General features: G+C 52.1%; 1 protein-coding gene across 3 annotated transcripts in view; it reads right to left on the reverse strand.

Moving 5' to 3' along the window:
* Positions 1–24,835, reverse strand: part of TNFRSF8 (TNF receptor superfamily member 8) — a 41,944-nt gene that overhangs the window by 9,389 nt on the left and 7,720 nt on the right. The window contains exons 3-10 of one of the 3 annotated variants that reach the window (XM_045546100.1): positions 20,901–20,991; positions 20,397–20,560; positions 17,766–17,882; positions 14,630–14,761; positions 7,307–7,400; positions 6,831–6,943; positions 5,222–5,320; positions 5,034–5,087 (exon numbers count right to left, since the gene is read on the reverse strand). In XM_045546100.1, the coding sequence (XP_045402056.1) occupies positions 5,034–5,087; positions 5,222–5,320; positions 6,831–6,943; positions 7,307–7,400; positions 14,630–14,761; positions 17,766–17,882; positions 20,397–20,560; positions 20,901–20,991 (864 nt within the window). The remainder of the gene's footprint in view (positions 1–5,033; positions 5,088–5,221; positions 5,321–6,830; positions 6,944–7,306; positions 7,401–14,629; positions 14,762–17,765; positions 17,883–20,396; positions 20,561–20,900; positions 20,992–24,835) is intronic. The other 2 variants (XM_045546098.1, XM_045546099.1) reach the window with 2 other exon arrangements.

Genomic DNA, 24,835 nt, shown 5'->3' on the forward strand with positions numbered 1-24,835 from the left:
CAACTGTTATTGGGTGCCAAGTCACTGGGGCGGCCAAGAAAAAAAGGGGTGTGACAAAGTAACAAGACAAAGTAAATAAGAATGACAAAACTCGGTTGTGGAGAGGAAGTGGGGGAACAGGACCATGGAGCTGCCTGTGCCCCATGAGTCCTTTGCATTTTTCTAAAGAGCCGTCTGGCAACGAAAACCTCACACCCTGACACAGCCCTCCCTCTCTGGGGAACACACCCTCAGGAAATAACCCGAAAGAAAACAAAACAGCTGTGCACCGCAGTGGTGTTTATAATAACCAAAACTTGAAAACAAGCCAAGTGCCAAACAATGAGGCATTAGCCGTCCTGGAGCAGGGCCTCCGGGGCAGGGGATCGGGAACATTCCTTCCCTTCTCCGAGCCTGAGTCCTCTCGTCTGGAATGTGGGAGGGATCACACCAGCGGGGGGCTGTGAAGATTAAATGAGATCTCAAAAGCGAGGTGCCCAGTGATAGATCATGTTGAGAGCAGGTGCCTTTCATCTGCCGTGATGAGTGGCACCTCACCTCTGTGGTCCCCCAAACCATACCCCCAGCCTGCTCATGAGGACGACATCAGACAGATCCCAGTAGGGGGACACCCTGCAGAATGCATGATCAATACCCCTCAGAACTGTCAGGGCCATCAAGGCCAAGGAAGCTGGTCAGAGAAACAAGGTCTGAGAAACCGCCCCAGGCCAGAGGAGCCTCAGGAGACGTGCTGAGTACATGTAACGCCGGGTTCTGGGTGGGCCCCTGCACCGTTGGGTAAACCTGAGTAAATGGGAATAACGTACGGGCTGTAGCTCACAGCAACATGTCTGGACTAGTTCATTTATCACAGCAAATGTGCCGTGCTAATGTGAGATGTTTATAATAAAGGCAACTGGGTGTGGGATATATGGGAACACCTGTACCATCATCTCAAGTTTTCTGTAAATCTAAAACTGCTCTGAAAATGAAATCTATTTAGAACTTCTAAAAATTTAAATATGAAAAAGAGAAGGTGCCCGGGATGCTTGTCTAGCACATAGCAGGTGCTGGGAGAGCCTGGGATATTAACGCGTCTCGGCACGCCCATCACACCGAAAACATCAGCATGACTCTCGGAAACAAGTGCACCGTAACATAAAGGCAAAAAGGCGGAAACCAAGAAGTTCTGATATCTGCCCACAGCCATGTCTCAACTCATGAGTACTTTGATAAAGACCCAAAAGAAATCTTGCCAAGTGCAAAGGTCGGATTTCGTAAGTGGTTTTCCCTTAAAAACGTTGCTTCAGTCTGCTGCCTTGATTTATTGGTGTCCTTCCTTTTTGGAATAACTACCATCTTCTCGTAAACCCATCTGGCACCCAGGACAGGAGTCCAGGAACACGCTGGGCAGCGGCGATCCCCCGGCACCAGCACATGGTATCCCAGGCTGCTCGGAAGGCCTCACTTGAGGAGCACGCGAGTTCTGCTGCGTGATTTAAAGCTCTCGGTCTCTTCCATCCCCCTTGTTCTCCCCTTTTAGTCCTGTCCCCTCCTCTCTGGCCCGTGATTCCCCAAAGATGTAAGAAGCAGAGCAGGCCCAAGGAAGGAGTTTGGCACAGAGGTTCAGCCAGGCTTTGGCAACAGGCATCCCTAGATTCAAACCCTGGGCTCCTTGGAGAGATGAGATTCCAGGGCTGGGGCAGAAGAGGTGAGATAAGCCGGGAACATGTCAGGACAGGGAAGTGCTCAAAACACGAAAGGATGAGGACATGTCAAAAGGACACAGGAGCCAGCTTGAAGGGGCTCTTCCTGACCTACTCTGGGTCAATCTGAGCATCAAAATAAATAACGATGGTAACAGATTATAAGCTATTGAGCAAAATATGAGTCCATGAGCCCATAAAGGTATAAATGAAGAAAATAAAAGTCTGATGAAGAATGGGTTATTGACATAGCCTCAAAGTACCTCCCTTCAAAAGGCTTAGTAATTACCACGGAGAAATGAACGACCTCACAGTGGAGAGGCCTGGCAGACGTCACCTGCAGGCAAGTGCTCAAAGTGCACAGCACCAGGAAGGGGACAAATCGAAACATGGCAGGACACCCCGGAAAGAGCCCAGCATCACTTCTGGGATCTTCCAGCCAAAGATGCACAACCTGAATCCACTCGGGAGGAAACACCAGTCAAACCCAAAGTGAGGGTCATCCACGAGATCACCGGCCTGCACTCTCCCCAAGTGCCAGGGCCGCGACAGTGAAGGAAAGCCTGGGGAACTGAGCCAGACTGAGGGAGACTCAAGGAACCCGACAACCAAATGCAACTCGCACTGCTGAACTGCATTCTTCTGCTATGAAGGACGCTACTGGGACAAGTAAAGGAACTTGACCAGGGCCTGAGGACTCATCGGTGGTAATGTATCGATGTGAATTTCCTGATTCTGACTATTTTACTACGGTCGTGTAAAAATATGCCCTTGTTTGTATGACACACACACTAAAATATTCCGGGGTGATAAGGCATCAGGTCAGTAAGTTCCCCTCAAACCAGTCAGCACAAAATGAGTTCTTTGTACTATACTTGCAACTTTTCTGTAAATTTGAAATTGTTTCAAAACAAAAAAGAATTTCTTCCCACCTAAATCTGCCTGAAATGACAGATAAAGTCATGACTCAAGTGCCCATTAAAATGAAGATTAAAAGAATTTTAGACCAGTGGTTCTCAACCAGGAGTAGTTCTCCCCCAGGGGCCATGTGGCAATGTCTGGAGACACCTTTGCTTGTCCCAGCCGGGGGCATTACTGGCATCTGTAGGCTGCTGCACATCCCGCCACGCACGGGACGCCCCCACAACAAAGCATCATCCGTGCCCAAATGTCAGAGGTGCCGAGGGTGAAAATCTCAGCAACAACAAGGTCCCAGTCCGACCGCTCACCGAGCACATGGTCTTAAACAAGTTACTTCACCTTCCTGGGCCCCAGGCTGTGAGACAGGGGCCAGAGCAGTAGGCACTCACAGGCCACAGAAGAGCAAAATGAGATGATGCACATGCTTCGCAAATGCCTCTTGCCAAGGACACACGCAGGAAAACTCTGATCATTTCCAGAGCGGGCTGGTGAGCGTCTAGTCACTCCTGCGCAGATCGCAGGTCCCTGGTGCACTCACTGCTCAACGAACCAAGCGCTCCCCCCACCCCAGATCCCGGATGCAGGGGCGCACGCTCCCATCCCGCTTTCCCCTGGCCCCTCTGAGCCGTCCACACTAGTCTGAAAGCTCGGGGCGGTTAGGCCAGTTTCTGTGCCTCGCACAGAGCCCACACCGGGCAAGTTCTCTGTAAAGATGACTTGAATAGGTGAGGGAGTGAGAGAATGAATGAACGAATGCTCCTTCACTCCTTCACGCCCACAGCTCCGGAGCGAACAGGGGCATCCACCCTGCTCAGTCCGTTCTCACCCTGTGCCCTGCGAGCCCCCTTGTCCTGGCTTCCCCTGCCTTCCTTCTGGGGCCTGGAAACCTGGCCCCCTGGCGACCCGAGCCAGAAGCCAGAGGGCCAGCGTGGCCTGAGACAGGATGTCCACCACTGAGTCTCAGGGCTCAGCTCCTTGTAGATTTGGCTTCTTAAGGAAAGGTGCTTTTTTCCTTCTTTCTTTTTTTTTTCTTTTGTAACAAAACTGCTTTCACAAAGGTTTGAACAAAAAAATAAACTGACGGCAACGGAAATTCTAATACTAGAAAAATGTCAAGAAAGCAAATGCCGGTTTCAATGAGGCACTGAGCCTGACAGCTCATGGAAACAGGCTTGAAACTATCAAAACACAAAAACCCCCCTTGCAAAGGGAACACAAGTGCTTGCTTGTGAAACTCATCAAATTCAAAACATGCCTCAGTGTTTTCGTGCCCGAGCCAACAGTCAGCCTACTGAGAGGCTCTGCAAGGGTCCTGGGGAGATCGGGGTCGGGGACAACAAGCTGGGCCTCCGGCTGAACACTGGGCTCTTGGGTGGGCACTGGGGTGGCAGACAGAGCTGGGCAGGGAGAAAGAGGGCAGGGCTGAGCCCTCTACACACAAAACCCGCAGTTGGGCAAATGCCCCCAAGCACCAGCGCGGGAGCCTGGCTATGCTGCTCACAGGCTGTGTGGCCCTGGGCCAGTCACCTGCCCTTCTGAGCCTTGTCTCCTCCCTGCAGAATGAAAATCAGCACTGGAGGGGTCTCGAGACCCTCTGAGGGAGGCTGCCTTGCAAACCAGAAAGGGAAGCTCAGACGCCAACCCTGCTGGGACCCAGTGCAGTGGGTACCCTGCCAACGCTGTGGAGTGCTGAGAGGCAAGAGAAGGCATTCAGCACAAGATGGCTGTGCGTCCCCCTCCAGGGGAGCTCCGAGACAGGCAGAGTGATCACAGGACTCTGGAGGGGTCCCTGGGAGAGCCGGCCTGGAGGCTGGGCAGGGATCACAGCAAGGACCCGGGACTCCTGGTGAGGAAAAAGGCCCCAGACACAGGGTGGCCCATCAACAAACAGCCCGACCTCGGGCAGCCACTGCACACAGTGCTCAGCCTGACCTTGATGAATCCACAGGCCAAGCCTCCGAAGTAGGTTCCACTGTCTTCATTTTACAGACGAGGAAACTGAGATACAGGGAATTAAGTGACTTTCCCAGGGTGGTGTAGATTGTCAAGAGGCAGAACCAGGACTCCAGCCCTGTGACCCTGCCCTCCTGACCATGTGCCCCTCATACCCCTGGCCTGACTTGCCAGGAGACAGAGCAGCGGAGGTGGGAGGTGCTACGGAGGAAAGCATGCAAGACAAGATGGGTTTCTTGGGTTTCTAAATCCTCATGCCAGCGCTCTAGCCAAACACTGTCAGGGCAAGTCACAGTTTTTACTGCATTGTGTCCCCACTCCAGATGAGGCAGGGGAGGAGGAGCAGCTTGCAGGCAGCCCAACAGAGGGAGCCCCAAGGCTGGGCTAGGAGAAGTTAAGTCTGCTGAGCCCGAGCCTGGGCCCAGAGCCATGTATGCCCACCTGGCTTTCCCCTTTGGACTGCTGGACACTCACCCACAGACTCCAGCTTGGGCCGGAAGGTCTGGACTGGGTAGCACAGGTGGAGCTCTGAAATGACACCAGGAGGAGGGCTGGAGATGCAGCCTCAGAGAGCCAGGGCAGGTAGGGGAGGGACCCAGGCCAGGCCAGCCCAGCAGAGAGCAACCCATCCCCCACAAGGCCCCAAGGACACATCCACTCACTCTGCCGAATCCGCTTCCTGCAGGCCCTCCAGCGGCACAGGAGGAAGATGCTAGAGCCGACCACCACTGCCAGCGCCACGGTCACCCAGAGTACTGGTCCTGAAACACACAAGGGCCCGCACTCTTTGTCCTGCTGCAAGCACACAGGACAGCCCTAGCCCCAGACTACTTCCTCCTTCCCCTGGGACACAGATTCCACTGTGACTAAGAATACCAGGTCCTTTCCCAAGCCAGGACTGTATCTGACCCAGCCCTGACCTCCCGGCTTTCCCTCACCTGGCTCCAGAAAGCCAATTAACTATTTATAGTTGAGGGAAGAGCAGTTTCTAGAAAGTGAGAAACTGAGGAGTTGAGGAGCCAGAATGAAGAAGGGATTGAGGTCCAAAAGACCAAAGTCTGTGCTGGGCATGGTGGCTCACACCTGTAATCCTAGCACTTTGGGAAGATGAGGCAGGAGGATCACTTGAGGCCAGGAGTTTGAGACCAGCCTGGGCAATATAGTGAGACCCCATCTCTACAAATAATAATAATAAAAGACCAAAGTCTGGGGACTGTGGAGGAGGGCATGGTGTGATGGGCACCTGGCAGCACTTCTGGTGTGGCCAGAGTTGGGGGGCAGGCAGGAGAGTTGAGCAGTGGGGAGCGGGGGAAGGGGGTGCTTGAATAAGGTACAACTCCCAGCCAACCCCTAGACCGTGAGCTTCATGAGAGCAGGCACAGGGTCCACTTTGCACAGGAACACACTCAGCAAGCATTCCATGAATGAATGAATCAACAACCCTATGCCCCAGGTACCCTCACTGTCTCCATTGTACAAACAAGGGAAACCGAGGCTCACAAAGGTTCAGTAACTTGTCTGAGTCACCCCCAGGGTGAATGGTAGAGTCCCAGCTCAGGCAGGCAGACTCCAGAGCCCACGCTCTTAACCGCTATCTGGATCTATTTCTGTACCTCTTAGTGCTACACTTGCTTCCTTTTTTCCTTTTGTCACTTATAGACACGGTATATCTGGTTATCACTTTTCACATCTACTTTTAGATGTTAAAAAAGTAGTATATGCCAGTTAAGTGCATCTCAAACATTAATGTGCATATGAACCCGCTCGAGATCTTGTTAAAATGCAGCTTCTGATTCTGTCAGCCTGGGGAGGGCCCCATAATGGGCTTTTCTAACAGGTTCTCGGGCCGTGCCCAGGCAGCCAGCCGAGTCCCCTTTGAGATCTACTGATCTGGGAGCTTCCGCCACCTAGTGCCAGTGGCTAGAACTGCAAGTCCTAAAATGAAATCTCCCCATACCGTCTCCTAAGAGCTACGAACCTGCATGGTCTATGCCCTTACAGTTCTACAGATGGGGAAAACTGAGGCTCAAAGGCATTAAGCAACTAGCCAAGATCAGGAAATCATTCCACAAATACCTGTTTTCTGAGTAGTAATTATGGGCCACGAGGATGAAGCTGTGAAAAAATTCTTGCTCACAAGAATGAAAGAACAGTCCAGAAGCCAGACACCTGGGGTCTACCTTGATCCCCCTCCCAGGCCACACCCACGAAGGAGAAGCTGCCCTCCTGGCCCCTGGGAGGGAGCCCGGCTGGGGTACGAGCAGCTGTTACCTGGGTCCAGAATGGGCTTCCCCGTGGAGGAGAGGGAGCCGGGGGCGCTCGTGGGGATGGGCAGCGTCTTGCTGGTCTGGGAGTCCACCAGGGAGCTCAGCGTGGCGGGGGAGCTGCGGGGAGAGAAGCCCAAGGCAGCAGTGACGATCGAGATGGAAAAAGGGAAGCGTGTGCTCGGGAGTAATTCTCTTCTCTACAGACTGCGGCGCAATAAGGCCTGGGTCCCCGGATCCTCTGCCCAATGCCTCTGCCAGGCAAGGAGGGCACGGACTGGGGTTCTAGGCCTTCTGGCTTTCCAGTGTTGCCAGCACAGGGACAGACATGCATTCCCCAAAATGACTTGCAGGCTTGGTGCAGAGGATCCAGCCCACGCCCCACACCACCCCCAGCCTAGCTGCCCCCTAGGCGTCCCCTGGGCATGTCAGGGACAGCCCTGTCCTGCAGCAGCCAAAAGGAGGGAAGGGGCCGGGAGTCACCTGGCAGGCGCCTCACTGTTCTCTGGGGTGGTGCTGCAGTCAGGGTGGGTCCCTGGTGGAGGCGGCTCCAACGTGGTGTCCCTCACAGCCATACCTGCGGCGGGGTGGGGGGGGGGTGTAACGTCTGACAATCAGTGCCATTGAGCCTGGTGTCTCCAGGAAGACTTAACCAGCAGACCGGTGACCTCTGGGAGGCAGCAGTGCAGACTGCGATGCAGGATTCCTGCTGCTGCAGTCATTAACACAGTCAGATCTGTGCTTTCAAAAGATCAAAGTAGAGAAGCTGCTACTGGTCACCTACCATTGTGATCACCCAGGAAGGTGAACCAGTGACTCTAGACCTTCTGATTTTAGTTAAGAGAAACCTGAGATCTCCTGATGTTTAAATGTATCCTCAATTTTTAAAGTATTTTTTCTTTTAAAATCAACTTTATTGAGGCATAATTTATATACAACAAAGTATCCCCTAAATGTACAGTTTGATGAGTTCTGACAAATGTGATGAGTATATAAGTCCGATCAAAATAGGCTGGGCACGGTGGCTGACTCCTGTAATCCTAGCACTTTGGGAGGCTGAGGCGGGAGGATTGCTTGAGGCCAGGAGTTCAAGACCAGCCTGGGAGACATAGGGAGACCCTGCCTCTACAAAAAATAGAAAAATTAGTCAGGCGTGGTGGTGCACACCTGTAGTCCCAGCTACTTGGGAGGCTGAGACAGGAGGATCGTTTGAGCCCAGGAGTTCCAGGGTGCAGTGAGCTATGATGATGCCACTGCACTCTAGCCCAGGAGACAGAGCAAGACCCTGTCTCAAGAAAAAAAAATTGAGAGAGAGAGAACATTCTCATCACCCCACAAAGTTCCCTAGTGCCCCTCTTCAATTAGTCCTCCCCCCACGTCCAGACCCAGGCAACAGCTCATCCACTTTCCATCACTATAGAATCATTTGTCTGTTCCACAATTTCATACAAACAGCGTCATTCAGGATGTACTCTTTGGTGTCTGGCTTCCCTCACTTGGTACAACATTTCTGAGAGTCACCCATGTTGCAATTACCAAAAGTCCATTCCTTTTATTGCTTAACAGCACCCCATTGTGTAGACGTACCACGGCTTACGTGTTCATTCACCAGTTGATGGACATTTGGGTTGTTTCCGGTTGGAAGCTACCATGAATAAGGCAGGAGTTGTACACGCCTGTGTGGACGTGTGATTTCACTTCTCTCAAGTACCTACGAGGGGTGGCTGGGTTGCCGTGCTGGCCACCTTGCTTTACAGATGGGGAGAACCACAGGGCTGGAGCTAGAGCCGGAACGGAGGACGGTGAGTCCCAGCCCAGAGCACTCCCCACTGGGCCACAGCACCTCCTGCCTGCGGCCTGGGCACTTTCTTCCCAGCTTATGATCAACTGCTTTTCTGGGGCAGAACAATTTGGCCCACATTTGAAGCAGATCATGCCCAACCGCTACACCTCTCCGCCCCCACAGCCCTGGCAGCAGCACCCCTTCTTTGATGTGGTACAAAGCAACCCCCCAACACACACCTCCTTTCTAAAAAGTTCTCATGATGCCTCTTAGATTTTTCCTGAAACACTTAGAAGAGAAAGTGAGGCTACAGCTAGTTTCCTTCTTTAGATTGGCAGGTCCTGAGGAACCCTCCTTTTGGGGGGGTCTCCAAACAGACGCTGTATCTTTCCATGCACTCAGCAGACTGTTACCTGAATTCGTTGAAGTCTGGAGGCTGTAAGCTAAGGGGAAGAGGAGGCAATTTGCTATGATATATTTGTAAATCAGTGTCCGAATCTGCATTTGAAATGTCACTGGGTTTCAGTGAAAGTTTGGAGGATTTGGAGGAGCTGTTTGCTCGAACCTGATACGAGTGAACGGGCCTGCGGCCCAGCATGCACAGATGCCAGTACTGTGGCACCAGCTTTTGAGGAAAGAATGGTTTTGTTGCAGGGCCAGCCAGCAAGGAGACAGGAGGTGGGCTTTCATCTTTCTCCCCCATTTGGGGTCTGGGGCAAGTTTGTGGGCTTGGAGGGTGAGGGAAAGGACTTAGGAGTGTTGGCCTCACAGGGTCTGATAAGGGCTTTAAATATGGCCATTTCTAGTAAGGTATGTTGAGGCCGATTGTAGCCCTGGATCTCCTGGGCCCAACGGGCCCCTTGCCGCTTCTGAGAGTTCCAGCATTTAGGTTCCAGTCACGTTCTGGTCTTCTTGGTTCTGAAGGGGGGAACTATTGGTTCCAGGAGTTGTCAGAGGTCAAAGCTCTTTCTACTGCACATGCCTGGATACATGACTTGCAGATTTTGGCTCTGTTATGTCTACAAGGGAACGCGACATTTTGTTATCAACAGAGTAGGCCCAGTTTGGGCTGGTCCCATGGTTACAAGCCAACTAACTATAGTTAGACCCAGTTAGCCCCATGAGGAGAGAGCCCTCTGACCTCTCTCCAAGGCAGCCTGGTGTACGTAACTAGACAGGCCCACGGTCTGAGCTGCCGCTGGAACACCTGCTGGAATCTGGCAACAAACCTGCTGTCTCTCCTCCACGCACAGCAGGTGGGCCCGGCACTGCCTGCCGGTGTGCCTCTGGCCCTGCTCTGCGTGTGCCATGTGTCACCTGGAACCTTCCCCCTTCTCCCTGAGTTAGAGATCCACTCTTTCCTTCTCCTTTTGATCTGAAAGTGAGCAAAAGGCACCGTCTAGCCCTGGTTGGTGGCCTATGTTCTCTGGTAAGGGCCTGCTGGAAGAGAAGAAAGGAATCTGCCTCTTAGTCTCAATTTAGGAATTAAAATTAGATTTTATTTAACAGACTAATACACTTCTCTTCAAATCCAAACACCTGATCCTTAGGCCATTTAAACAATGATCTTAGCATGAGGTCAAATGGATTTTCTTTTTGTACATCCAGCAATTGCCTAAAATCGGGTGAAATTTTCATCTTCATAATTGAACTATAAATTTCTTGCCAGCCTTTTCTTTTCCCTGGAGTTTTCAATTGCCTGTATTGTCCTTGTTGATAAAAAGGTAGTATGCGTCGACTATATCCTCAGGTTTTCAACTCTACTAATCATGCAATTTATTGCAATTTTCCCTTTTATTCCTGAGCTGCTTCCTTGAAGGCCTCCACTTTCCTGCTCTGATCTGGATCAACCAGTCTGCAGCCCGGCTGTCCTTCTGGGACTGCTCTTCCCGACTCTCCCAGGACAGAGTCACTAGTTTCTAGATTCCGTGGTTTCTTCCTTTCTGTTTTTTGTCCCTCATTTAGCTGGATTACACCTTCAAATAACTTTCTAAGAGACGATACAAGAAGAAAAGCTTTCTGGACCGTTTATGCCTGAAACTGTTTTTATACCGCCTTCAAACTTGATTGCAATTTCGCTGGGTAAATTCTAGGTCTGGAACTAGGAAGGAGGTGGTGTGGTCCAGTGGAGAGAGTTCTGGGCTGACCCCTGGGATCGCGCATTCCGGCTCCAGCGTCAGCCCTGTGGTTCTCCCCACAGAAGGAGGCGGCCGCATCAGATCACAGGTGACCAGCTTGGACTGGGCCCCAGAGACATTCTGACTGTGTGGCCACAGCACAATGACCAGCCACCCGTCCTAGGTACTTACCCGTGAGAAACGAAATATATATCTACCCAAAGACTCGGACAAGAATATCCACGCCTGCTTTCATTCACGATAGCCCTAAACCTGACACGACCCAAATGCCATCACTTGATAAACAAGTAAACAAATGGTGGTGCCTCACTAGAGGTGTAGACATGGGCAATTCTCATTCATCCTTGCCTTGTTCCTGGTAGGGGCTATTGATCCAAAGCCTAATTTGCAGGTCAGGCTCGCAGAGAAAGCTAGGCTTCCCCCGTGGGTGTGAGGCCTTGTGCACACAGAGGCTGCGTCAGGAGGGCCTCGAGAAACGGGGTGCTGAGACATAGGGGGTGCACGGAGGGAGTCGGGAGCGTGCCGGTGTCTGCACTAGGAGGGCCACGTCAAGTGGTCAGCAGCCCATGCTGGGGTTGTGAGGTCGCTGAGGGACTGCCGGCTCCGGGAGCACCACCAAGACGTCCCTGCCACACGCCCTGCTGACAGATTGCAGATGAGACAAGAAAAAGCAAATGCAGCCAAGAGACAGCCCCGTCCTCCCGCCACGGCCCTCTGGCGCCCTCTGCTGGGGAATTGGGAGCCCAGGCAATGGACTGGGCTCCACACGTTTTATTATTAATTATTCCTTGTCCTCTGATCTCTTGTTCTTTTTTAGTAGCCTTCTGTGCTCACTTCACAGATGTCACAACTTGATGACTTTTTCTGTGGACATGAATTTTTTTTTTTTTGAGACAGAGTCTCACTTTGTTGCCCGGGCTAGAGTGAGTGCCGTGGCATCAGCATAGCTCACAGCAACCTCAGACTCCTGGGCTTAAGCGATCCTACTGCCTCAGCCTCCCGAGTAGCTGGGACTACAGGCATGAGCCACCATGCCCGGCTAATTTTTTGTATATATATTTTTTTAGTTGGCCAGATAATTTCTTTCTATTTTTAGTAGAGACGGGGTCTCACTCTTGCTCAGGCTGGTCTCGAACTCCTGACCTCGAGCGATCCACCCGCCTCGGCCTCCCAGAGCTAGGATTACAGGCGTGAGCCACCGCGCCCGGCCTGTGGACATGAATTTAATGTAGCTAAGTTCTCTTCTATGCCTGGGTTTATCATCGCTTCGTGGGCAGTAAGATTTTCCGTTTGCATGTTTTTATTTCTTGTTTTTCTCCTTCAAGAGGCTGGTGTTCCTTATAAGTCTGAAGATCTTTGCTGCTCATTCATATTTATTACAAAAAGACTGTGCTGAACATTCCTGTAGTGGAGCGGGGGCGGTTCTCCTGCTGTGGTGTCGGAATGTCCCGCTCCCAGTGGGTCTCTTCCCTGAGCAGGTCTGCGGGGGGACCCGGGGCCCACGGCGGGGGTGTGAGCTGGCGGTATTCATATCGGGGTGACTGGGCGAGGCTGAGCAATTGACAAGCGCACTTCCAAATGCCAGATAAAGAGGGCTTTACAAGCAGAGTGGCAGCGCCCCCTGGTGGCCTGATCTTTGCCTGGATATTCCGTCAGTGTTGTCAGTCCAAAAGTTGATTGATTTTACCAGGGAATAAAAACTCAGGCATGGACACATGCAAAGATATAACACCAAGGACAGTGGGGCCCAGCCATGGGCTCCAAGCAGCAGCCGGGGAAGTTCGAAGCAATGCACTGCAGCAGCTCGAAGAGCACAGTCATCGTGGCTCCAGTGGCCCCAGGTCCCCATGCTTGTCAGATGCTCGCCAGAGCCCAGCTGGGCCAGGCTCCCCTGCAAAGAACAGCGCCAGGGGTGCAAGCTGAACGTGGGCAGGTCAGGAAGACCTGTGGCCGGGGCATCGCAACCATCAGGTGTTTTTCTGGATCTGAAAATGCCTTCCCTGCAGCTGGAAAGAAATCGCTGACTGCAGGGTCCCCGAAGCCCCAAGCAAGGCTTTGACATCTACATGGATGAACCCGAGCAGGGGACAGAGACAGATGCTCAGGCAGAGAGGACGGCGTTTGAGGATGTATGTGGAGCAGACACCAGCACACTCGAGTCAGACCTGCCTCCCTGCTGGGTCTCAGCTGTTTCCCCCGTGCCGGTAGACTCACCTCCCCATCCCTAGTCTGAACACGCATCAGGCTCGGCACAGATGCGATAAACGTGACTGAATGTGCTGAAGAAGCTCATCCGTACCTTACAGAAGCTGGAATAAGGCACAGGCCCAAAGCCCATCACCCGAGAACACAGCCAGACGTTGCAGAAGGCACGGGTAGGTTCTGGTGGAGGGTGGTGGAGAATATAAGCTTTGACCAGAGACTCTGCACCTGGCCGTCAACTTCCCGGACAGAGTCCTCTCGTGCATGTCTGTTCTGAGAGGGGAACTGCAGCTGGCAGAAACAGCAGCTATTCTTTTGACTTCGAAATATGAAGAGATATATCCACCCTGAGTAGATGAGTTTGTCTACATAACTGATGATACATACACTAAGCGACAACTATTAAGAATGGAACATCTGCTCCTGAAAGCCCTAGCTTTTGATCTGACGGTGCCAACCACCAACCAGTGTCTGCTTCAGTACCTGAGGCAGCAAGCAGTGTGTGTCAGAACTGAGAACCTGGCAAGTAGGGAGCAGGACTGAGTCTACTTGCGGCTGGCCCGTGCTTGAAATGTCTCCCCTCACTGACAGCTGCAGCGGCTCATTGCCTGGCAGACTAGACTCGAACAGGCACTTCTGGCCAGAACTCCTGCTGCATCTACAGGCTGTTCATCAAGTGAGGCTGTGCCTTGCCGGAGAGAGCTACACAAGGCACCCCTTGATATGCCCACCGACCTCAGTGGGCAATGAGGGGGAAGTGTAAGACTTCAAAGCACCTGCATGTGTCCCTCATGGAACCACCTGCAGTTCCTCCTCTACAATAAGCTGCAGAACTGAAGCACTTGCAGCACTTAACCTCCAGATCAACAGAACCGCTCTTCATATTCACAGGTTCCCGCAGGTTGGGTCATCTGATGTTGCTAAAATATAGATGACTTTTTAAAATGTAAATGTATTTAGGTTCCCTTAGACTTTAGTAGCTTGTAATGTAGTCTAACATTTTTTAAAGAATCAACAGGCCAGGCTCGGTAGCTCAATGCCTGTAATCCCAGCACTATGGGAGGCCGAGGTGGGAGGATCATTTGAGTTCAGGAGTTCAAGACCAACCTGAGCAAGAGCGAGACCTCGTCTCTACTAAAAAAACATAGAAAGAAATTAGCTAGACGACTAAAAATATATATAGAAAAAAATTAGCCAGGCATGGTGGCGCATGCCTGTAGTCCCAGCTACTTGGGAGGCTGAGGCAGAAGGATCACTTGAGCCCAGGAGTTGGAGGTTGCTGTGAGCTAGGCTGACGCCATGGCATTCTAGCCTGGGCAACAGAGTGAGACTCTGTCTCGAAGAAAAAAAAAAAAACTTTACATTCCCCTCGCTGAGCCAATGAAACAGCCGTGCAAACGAGTCACGATTTTACCAGCCCAATAATTTCAGGAAGAAGACTTTTTAAAAAAATATCACCGGAACTTCTCACCAACATGCCAGATCTGGATCTTGTTATCCCATTCACTGGGTCTAACTCCTCAGACGATAACCAAAGCCCAAAGCTGACCTAGTTAACAGCCAGGGTTGAGGGTCGTTTGCTGGGTTGGGGGTGGGGAGAGGTACAGCAGGAAGGGCACAGGTGATTCTCCCATCTCGGCCCCCTGGTTGGGGACTGCTTACCCCGGGGCTTGACGACCATACCTGGTGGGCAGGCAGGGCGGGCGACACAGCGGGCACAGGAGTTGGTGGCTGAGGTGGCACAGAACATGCCGGGTCGACATTCGCAGACTCGAGAGGAGTTCCACGAGCACGGTGTCTTCTCCACAAGGTCATCTAAGGAACACAGAGAGGGGTCATGGGGAAGGACCAGGATGGCGAAGGCAGGGGGTCCAAGAGCCCCCAGGAGGACAGAGAAGCTGTTGCCCAGGGGTCGTCCAACAAGAAATAAATGCTCATTTGACTATTCCATTGAGCAGATCTCCTAGCATGCTCGAAACAATTATGCTGAGTAAAAGAAGTCAGTAAAGGAGGACAGGCCAGGTGTGGAGGCTCACGCCTGTAATCCTAGCATTTCGGGAGGCTGAGGTGGGAGAATTGCTTGAGGCCAGGAGTTTGAGACCAGCCTGGGCAATATAGTGAGTCCCTGTCTCTACAAAAAATAATCAAGAAAAACAATTAGCCAAGTATAGTGGCATACACCTGTAGTCCCAGCTATTTGGGAGGCTGAGGCAGGAGGATGGTTTGAGCCCAGGAGTTGGAGGATGCAGTGAGCCATGATGACACCATCGCACTCCAGCCCAGGCAACAGAGCGAGACTCTGTCTCAGGGAAAAAAAAAAAAGGAGGATATTCTGTATGTTCCATTTATATATTAATAAAATTCTAGCAAATGCAAACTGAGCAGAATAATTACCTGGGAATGGGGGTGGGGCGGGCATGGTGGGAGGGAGACAGGAGCTCCAGGGAGCTTTGAGGGGGGTGGCTGGATACACAGCCACGTGCATAGGTCAAAACTTATCAAATTGCACACACGTGCATTTTTACTGCATATCAGCTACATCTCCATAAGCTGTCGAAAGGAAATCATCAGGGGGCGGGGTGAGTGGGTGCGGGTACAGACCAGCCAAGACCGGCCAGGACGTGATAATTGTTTCTAGCTGGGTGACGGTATACAGCCATTTCTTCTTTTTTTTTCTTTTTTTTTGGCACACACGAAAATGAGGTTTATTGGGGAGAGAAAGATAGGATTATAGTGTAAGAGCAAGACGTAGGTTTACAGAGCGTGGTACCTACGCCACACATGACAACCGGACCCATCGTCACAGCAAAGGCAGAGCCAAAGGAAGGGTGCAAAGAAGGGTACACAACCTTTCTGACTCTCTGTATCTGAATATGTTTGAAATTTCCATAATAAGTTATTTTTCCAAAAATAAAATGTTAGAGGTATTATAAAAGAAAAAGTGTAATAATGCATTCGTATATGTTTGGGAATATTTCCCATTTGTGGGTGAAGATAGAATTATCGCGTCAGTAGAGGAGGCAAAGGTGGCTTGCTCCACAGGAACATCTCCGAGTCAGCAGATGCTTAGAGACCCGGCATGATAACAATAAGGTCCACACAGTCTCTTCTTACAACCTCCAGAGAGAGGCAACTGAGCAGGATTTGGAGGATTTGTACAAAGGGCATGAGTGGGCAGTGAATGAGATGATTTGAGACAATGACAGCTATTATCATTATTACAGCTTTTAAGATAATCGAATGTGTGGGAGAAGTATTTTTGGTACTCTGCCCAGATTAACCTACAGTAACCTATTTAATTCCCATAACTCTCTAAGATAGATACTACTATTATGCCCATTTTGCAGGTGAGAAAACTGAGGCACAGAGAGGTTAAGACACTTGCCTGAGTTTCTAAGTGATCCAGTGGGAGTGCCAAGATCTGCCCCCGGGCCCTCGGGCTCTAGAGCCTGTGCCCTTAGCCACCATAGTCCCCTCCACTGCCTCGGAGGGCTTCAGTTAGGAGAGCTGAAGGAATTCTTGGGCCCATTTCTTATTTCTCCATCTGACAGGGTGGCTGTGGCAGATCATATTTTCCCCAAAATGGCCACAGTGGTATTCCTGGCCCTGTCTGCTCTTCCAGCGCCTGCCACTCGCCCAGCAAGAAGTGCGTTGTTTTCCTTCCCTGGATCTCCAGTGGGATTTAGGGCCACCTCCACGAATAGGAAGTGGGGAAGTTATGTCGCGTTACTTCTGAGACTAGGTAAAAGGAGATATGGCTGCTGCCTTTCTCCTTCTGTCTCTGTCTCTCTTCCTCTCTCTCTCTCTCTCTCTCAAGACATTTGCCTTTAGAGCCCAGTCGCCAGACCATGAGGAAGCTCAAAGTAAGCCACACGGGGGAACTGAGGCCCCAGCCAGGAGTCAACATCGGCCCCACGACGGGGATGAATGAGCCCTGCAGCCTTTGGGCGTTCCGGCCAAGACCGCAGACACTGTGGAGCAGAGACGAGCTGCCCTCATGGTGCCCTGTCTGAATTCTGACCCACAGAATCCATGAATACAAAGAATGATTTGTTTTTCACCACTAGGTTTTGAGAAAATATGCTATGTAGTCTTAGCAACTGGGACAGAGGCCTGCGATCCCAACAAACTGAGTATTCATCCCTCTATTTGGCCTCCCGACTCTGGTCTGCATTGCTGAGTGAAGAAACCCTGGACACGACACAGAATCACACATTCCCAGTGGCCTCCCTGAGGGGCTGGGGCCTCTCCAGCCATCGTAGCCCAGGACCTGGGCAGCTGCCCCTGCCCTTTGTGGCCCTCATGGACATCACAGGGCGCTGGCTGCAGGGAAAGCCCCGTGTCCCCTTCCTGCCATCACTCAGCAAGTGCTGGTCAGAAGTGGGCTCGGAGAGGCAGCTCAGTGGGGTGACAAGAGCCCAGAACCTGGTGACAGACTCGCCTGGCTTCAAACTCTAGCCCATGGCCTTTGTTAGTTTCCTGACTTCCCAAGGCCTCAGTTTCCTCTTCTGTAAGATGGGGACAACCGCAATCCCTGCATCGTAGGGTAGTTACAAAAGTTATGAGACGAGTTTGGAACAGGTTTGGAACAGGTAGGTGACTTATGAATGTTTCCGTGAAGGAAAGAATAAGCAAACGGAAGCTCTCTGAAAAGACAGGGCCGCCAGTAAAACCCCACGAATGCGAGGGGAGTCACTGGAAGCTGACAGAGAGGTAAAGGGAGGCTCCCGAGGGCTGAGCAGACAAGACCAGAGGCGGGTTTCCGCCCCCGCAGAGTCCCGGCCTCTCCTCCAAGACCCGGAGCTGCACCAGGCCTCACCTCGCACGCAGCTCACGCAGGCCGTGCAGCGGCCGGCCCCGTCCAGGTAGTAGTCGGGCTCGCACAGCTTCCTGCAGTCGGCAGACCCCCCTGGGCACAGCTGCGTCTGGGTCGGCCCTGGGAAAAGAAGCAGAGAAGATCCGGGCCAGGCTGCCTCGGCAAAGGCCTCACCCGCCCCAATCCCTGAGGCCCCCTGGCCCCCGCAATGGCCAGCTCCCAACCCCCCACAGGGCAGATCAGTCCTCCTGCCTCTCGGGGTATGGGGGGTGGTTCTGAGGCTCAGAGAGGGAAGGAACGTCAGCCACGCTCCACGCAGGAGCAGGGCACTAACTGCCTCCCGACAGCCCTGCCTCCTGCTCCTCCCTCTCCATGTGCTGTGGCCACCATGCCAGAGCCCTCTCCCTGGGAGCTCCCATGGGAGCTGTCACTTCTCTCCTCAAAACTTTGTTGGTGTAGGCCGGGCGTGGTGGCTCATGCCTGTAATCCTAGCACTCTGGGAGGCCAAGGCAGGCGGATCGCTCGAGGTCAGGAGTTCCAGAACAGCCTGAGCAAGAGTGAGACCCCGTCTCTACTAAAAAATAGAAAGAAATGATTTGGACAGCTAAAAATATATATAGAAAAAATTAGCCAGGCATGGTGGCGCATGGCTGTAGTCCTAGTACTTGGGAGGCTGAGGCAGGAGGATTGCTTGAGCCAGGAGTTTGAGGTTGCTGTGAGCTAGGCTGATGCCATGGCACTCTAGCCCAGGCAACAGAGCGAGACTCTGTCTCAAAAAAAAAAACTTTGGTGGTGTCTTTCCCCGTGTCTCAGCAGCAAGGCAAGGACATCCACTATCGTCATTTCTATTCAGTATGGTATAGGGGATGCTAGCCGAGGCAGTAAGGCAAGAAAAAGAAATAAAAGTGACAAGGTTTACAAAGATATCAAGCTGCTGTTAACTGAGGGCAGAGACAACCCCGAATAATCTGCAGGTGTGTTGTTGGAATGAGTGAGTTTAGCAAGGCAGCTGGACATAATGTCATTACATCAACGTCAATTGGACTTCTCCACATTAGGTTGGACCCTATGAAATTTTTGTTTTTCACATGGTTCAAAATAATACCAACAATAAAGATAACATGGAATGTTGAAAAAGATGGTATACGTCATCATCAGAAACATTCCTTCCAAACTGATCTACAGATTCAGTGCAATCCCCATCAAAATCTCAATAGGACGTTTTGTGGAATTTAAAAGCTGATTCTAAAATTTATATGGAAATGCAAATTATCAAGAATACTGAGTACACTGTTGAGGCACAGAGTTGGAGGAGTTGCTCAACCATCTATCAAGATTTGTTATAAAAGACAGTAACTAAGACAGTGAGGTATTCACACAGAGTAGATAAAAAGACCAATGGGGTAGAATACAGAGTCCAGAGTCATAGCCCCAAATACGTGGACGCCTGGTTTACAGCAGAGATGGCACATGCAACAGCGGGGCCGGGCGTGAGCAACGAGTGGTTCAACTGCATATCCACCTGGACCACTGCCGCACACCACACAGAAAAGTCAAGGTGCACGGCAGACCTAAATGTGAAAGGAAAAGCAGTAACGATCCTAAAAATAAATGTAGGATATCTTTGAGGCTTCCGAGGAGAAAAAGACTTCCAAGGCAGAACACAGACAGCACTAGCCATAAAGGAAAAGATTGATCAATTTGACTATATTAAACGTAAGAACATCTCTTCATCAAAACATACCAGAAAGACCAGCCTGAGCAACATAGCCAGACCCTGTCTCTATGAAAACCAGAAAAATCAGCCGGGAGCTGTGGTGCATGCCTGCAGTCCCAGCTACTTCTGGAGGCTGAGGCAGGAGGATTGCTTGAGCCCAGGAGTTTGAGGTTGCTGTGAGCTATGATGATGTCACTGCAATCTACCCAGGGCAACAAAGCGAGTCTCTGTCTCAAAAAAAAAAAAAAAAAAAAAAAAGATACCATAAAGAGAACAATAAGTCAAGCCACAGGGCAGGAGAAGATATTCTGAACACAACTACAGGACAGAGGGCTTGAACCCAGAATTATAAGAAGTTCTACAAATCAATTATTTTTTAAAAACCAACTCAAGAGAAATGAAAACATACATTCACACAAAGACTTGTTTTTCGTTACTCATTATAGCCAGAAAGTGGAAACAACCCAAATATCCAAAAAACTATTTGGATAAACAGAGTGTGGTATAGCTACGCAATGGAAAACTATTCAACCATAAAAAGCAACCAACGGAGAGCCTGACCCATTGCCACGGGAACCAGGAGGGCACGCAGTGCACACGTGCAGAGGTGGCCTGCTGCAGCACAGGTGCCATGACAGCAGGGCAGGACAGTGTGCCCCAGCACCCACCGCAAGGCCTGGCGCACGGGGGGTCCTAGTGCTTCTGGTAAACGAAAGAGCCCTTGCAGTGTCGACCTTTGGCCCTCAGTGCCTTCAGCCCCAGGAGATCAGACCTTGAGACCCTCTTCTCTCCCCACTGGGAAAAGAGCACAGCTCAGTGTGTGCTCAGTGGGTGCCCGACCACCACCACATATGGGGTGTCCACCAATCGGGCACCGCCGCCCCGGGAGACGACCCACAGCTTCCCCGGGAAATTACCTGGATCTGAGCTAGGCTTTCCCGCAGAGGAGAGAGAGCTGGGAGCCCTTGTCAGTGGAGAAGCATCTTCGGGGGCAAGGGAGGTGCCCCCTCTAAGAAGTGTGGTCCTGGCATTGGAGGTTGCTGGGGACATCGGGGTGGGCTCGGCCTGCAGGATGGTGCTGCTGGGGAAGAAGCCACAGGTGGGACTGACAACGCTCCCAGTGGGGCAAGGGAGGCCCGTGCTCAGGGGCCGACGGTTTCTATAGCGACAGGGTCCCGTACCCTCTGCCTACAGCCTCCGGCAGGCCCACCATAAACTCCCAGGAGCAAGGGCTGGGCACACCGTAGGGCCTTAAATGACTTAGGGCATGGCACAGAGGACCCTGGAGTTCTGACACCGTGGGCTGAACCCCACCTGCACCTGCAGCCCATGGGTGCCCTGGGCATCCTGCGGGGTGGGGCAGCCCCACCTGAAGGTCAGCTGGGGGGCTGGGGAAAGAGGGTACAGGGCCGGGGAGTCACCTGGCGGGCTCCTTGCAGTCCTCTGGGCTGGAGCAGGCAGGGCTGGTCCCGGGGGAAGGCGGCTCACAGACAGTGTCCTCCTCCGCTGTGCCTGTGGGGATGTGACAATGCCTTCAGACCGAAATCCCCAGGATACAACGTTCACTACCAGGAGCCAGAGTCAGGGCGGGGCACTTGGAAACGCAGTGGTCACCTGGAATCTGTGCCTGCCTGGCACCCAAGCCCCTTTGGAGTAAAGCAGCCCAATTTGCCCTGAGGAATTACTCTCCCCCCACCCCTGGCTCTATTGTTGGGGGCCAGGACTGGCTGAACACCCTTCCAGGAACAGCCGTGTGACCAGACTGGGTCAATCAGTCCATTCGTCCCTCTGGCCATGATGACCGCACATGCCCCAAGCCACACCCAGACGCAATTGCAAGGTTTTGGTTTTGGATATTGAAAATGTAGGAAGGAGACGCTTTGTGTCCACTGGGGCTGGGCAGGAAGCAAGTCTAGAGCTGCTGGCAAGTGTCTTACAGACAGACCAGTGCAGAAGGAAGCAGATACGAGAGCTCGGGAAAGACAAGAGCTCCTGGATCCAGCCGTGCCTGAAACTACACAGAGCTATCCTCAGACCTTTTAGTGACATGTGCTAAAAAAGTTGGGACTGTGTTGCTTGTAATCCAAAGAGTCCTGAAGAACACTGAATGGAAGCAGAGTGGAGAGGAAGCACACGCAGTTTCCATCAAGTGCCCCTGAGTTTGCCTGCCACGTCCTACCTGTGCCAGGGAGTCAAATGATAATCACACGCTCTCCACAAGGGAGTGTGAGTGGGGTGCCCACCACACTGTGTGACACACAGTAAATGCTGTGCCCTTTTCCCCATCTGGACTCCTGTCCCGTCCTTAGAAGGGATTCCTCTCCGGAGGTCTCCGCCGAGGCGGGCACGAGCAGTGCTGCCCTCCTGTGTCTCCGCAGCGTGGCGGAGTGACGAGCCCCGGGCTTAGATGTTCCCTGCTCTGTGTGCTCGGGCCATTTCCCTCCTCTGGACCTTGATTTCCTCACTTGGAAAATGGGGCTAATACAGTTTACCTTGCAGAGATTAGGGAATTTCAAGAGAGAAAGCCCGTGGAAGCTCTTAGCTCGGAGCTGAATGGAACGCAGAAACTACTTTCCCCTTGACAACTGGAAAACTGAAGCCCTGAGAGTTGCCCCGCGGTAGAGTCCACAGGGGACTCCAGAAGTGAACTAGGGTTTGGCAGCCAAAGTTGGAGCACCTCTCAAGCAGTGCTGTCCGGCAGAAATGTGATGTGAATCACATATGTCGGTTTAAATTTTTTAGGAGCCACATTAAAAAAGGTAAAAAGAGGCTGGGCGTGGCAGCTCCCACCCGTAATCCCAGCACTTTGGGAGGCCAAGGCGGGAGGATCGCTTGAGACCAGGAGTTAGAAACCAGCCTGAGCACGAGCAAAAAAAGAGAAAAATTAGCTGGGTGTGGTGGCACACGCCTGTAGTCCCAGCTGCTCAGGAGGCTGAGGCAGGAGGATCCCTGGAGCACAGGAGTTTGAGGTTGCTGTGAGCTGTGATGATGCCACTGCACTCTAGCCCGGGCAACAGAAGAAGACACTGTCTCAAAAAAAAAAAAAAAGGTAAAAAGAAACAGGTGAGATTAATTTTAATAATATATTTATTTAACCCAATATATCTAAAACATCATGTCACCAGGTAATCAATATAAAAAATAATAAATGAGATAAATGAGATGTTTTACATCCTTTTTTCACCCTATGTCTTTGAAACCCAGTGTGCATTATATACTTAATGCACTTCTCAGTACAGACTTAGCCGCATTTTAAGGCTCAATGACTTCATGTGGCCACACTGGGCCGCAGGGGTCCAGGGCCATCAAAGGGAGGCCTCTGGTGCCACCACGTGGCAGTCGCAGGAACACCTCCCAGACAGCCCCCGGCCAGCAGGAAGCCCATCCAAGTGCCCTGGCTGCAACAGCTGAACTCAGGCTATTTTTCACAGAGATGCAAGCGTTTCTGAGATGGAGAGGGCCCCGGACCTTCAAGCTACACCTCCTCATTTTACAGGTGAGGATACTGAGGTCCAGAGAGGGGCAGTAACATGCCCCACAGAGGCAAAGCTTTGCAAAATCCCAGGTATGTAATGCCCAGTCCAGAGCGCCCTCCACTCGACCACTCTGGCCCTGCTTGCAGGTAGAGGGCGTCTGCATGCCCTTAGCAGAGTGCTCTTCTGTGACCATGGGGAATTTGGCCAGATTTGATCTCCACCCACCCCCAGCTTGGATCTCCCTGTCAGGGCCCCCCCATCACTCAACAAGTATCTATGGAGAGCAGATTCCGTGCCTGGCACTTGATTAGCCAGTGGGGACACACTGGTGAGCACAGTGGCCATGGCCTTTGCCCTCACAAAGCTTCTAGCCTAGGGAGGGAGACAGGCATTGACTAAACCAAGACAGAGACAGATGTGTGTATACACATTTGCACCCAGTGCTACAAGCTTCTCCAGTGAGGGGGCAGGGAAGGACCCTTGGACGGAGAGCTCAATGCTGAGTGGGGCTTGACCAAGGGAATGGGGAGGGAAGGGTGTCCCTGACAGAAGGAACAGCATGTGCAAAGGCCTGGCGGGCGGGAGAAGCGTGTGCATCCAGGGACCTGAAAGGAGCAGACAGGTGGACCCAGACGGCCAGCACCAGCGCTGCCAGCTGAGGCCGGGAGGGGGGGCGCTGTGCCAGGATCAGGTGCTGAGACTCTGATTCCGGGAAGATGGAGGAGACACACTTTTCCGTATTCCTCACCAAGAACAGCCAAAAGCCCTGGACGTTGTGTACAAAACAAATGGAATAAGACTCTGGAAGGTAAAGAGAAGAAGGCAGATCAGCCAGGGACTTTGGGACCAGAGGAATGACACAGTGGGGGTCCCGGGAGTTTTCTCTTTGCTTCATAAATCCCAGGCTTGGGGCTGAAGAAGGTAGCAACCCAGAAATGCCAATGGGCACAGTTTTTAAAATTGGGCACCAATGAGTAGATTTTTTTAAAAGTTCCCCAAGGAGCCTGCAATCTTTTGCCAGAGGATTGCGTCCTTATCATTCGAGTAACAGGAAGACACCAAAGCATTTTATGCGTGCACGTGGGGGCGGGGCTCAGACTTGGTTTTGCAAGGACCATTCTGGCTTCTGCCATGGGGGAGGGATGAGAGGAGGAACTGGGGGTGAGGGGATGGGAGAGATAATTGGGGTCAAGCCTACAGGACTGGGGATGGGCCAGCTGTGGGGGGAAGGGAAGGGATGGGGGAGAAGGATGGAGGAGACTGACAGTCCCCGGTTTGTGCAGCAGGGCACAGGACTCTAGAGAAGGATCAGGTTGGGGGACGGGGTCACAGGTTCAATTTTGGCACTTTTCTCCCCAGTGGGCATGTGGCTGCCCCTCTCCGTGCTCTCTGCAGCTGGGACACCCATTCTGGGGTGCGGTTCAAAGGCCACCCACTCCTCATGCCTCCCTTCTGAAAGAGCTTCTTAAGGCCACTCAGACAGGACCTGTGGCCTTTACCTTTTCTCTGGCCATGAGCCCCTCCCTTCCACTGTCAGAAAATCAGAAGCCCAGAGACGTAAGGAGCTTGCCCGAGGTCTAACAGAGCAAGTTGGAAAAGAAACCCATGTTTCCCAGCCTGGAGCCCATCTCTTGGCACCTCTAACTCCCAAAGCCCCAAATCTGAAAGGAGGAAACCGGCCGCAGTCTTTCAGGAAACTCCCAGCACAGAGACCTGAGGTTTCTTTCTTGTTTATGGGACATCAGAGAACTTCTGCCTTGAGCCTCAAACCAACCCAAGGCCTCCCCCGGCCAGCCTGTGCCTGAGGACAGCAGGGTGTCACTCTGCCTGGAGCACAAGGTGTGGCACATCCCCGGCCATCTGGAAAGGAGACACCCTGT

The sequence above is a fragment of the Lemur catta genome, chromosome 3 (genome assembly GCF_020740605.2).
Source record: "Lemur catta isolate mLemCat1 chromosome 3, mLemCat1.pri, whole genome shotgun sequence".
NCBI classification, from domain to species: Eukaryota; Metazoa; Chordata; class Mammalia; order Primates; family Lemuridae; genus Lemur; species Lemur catta.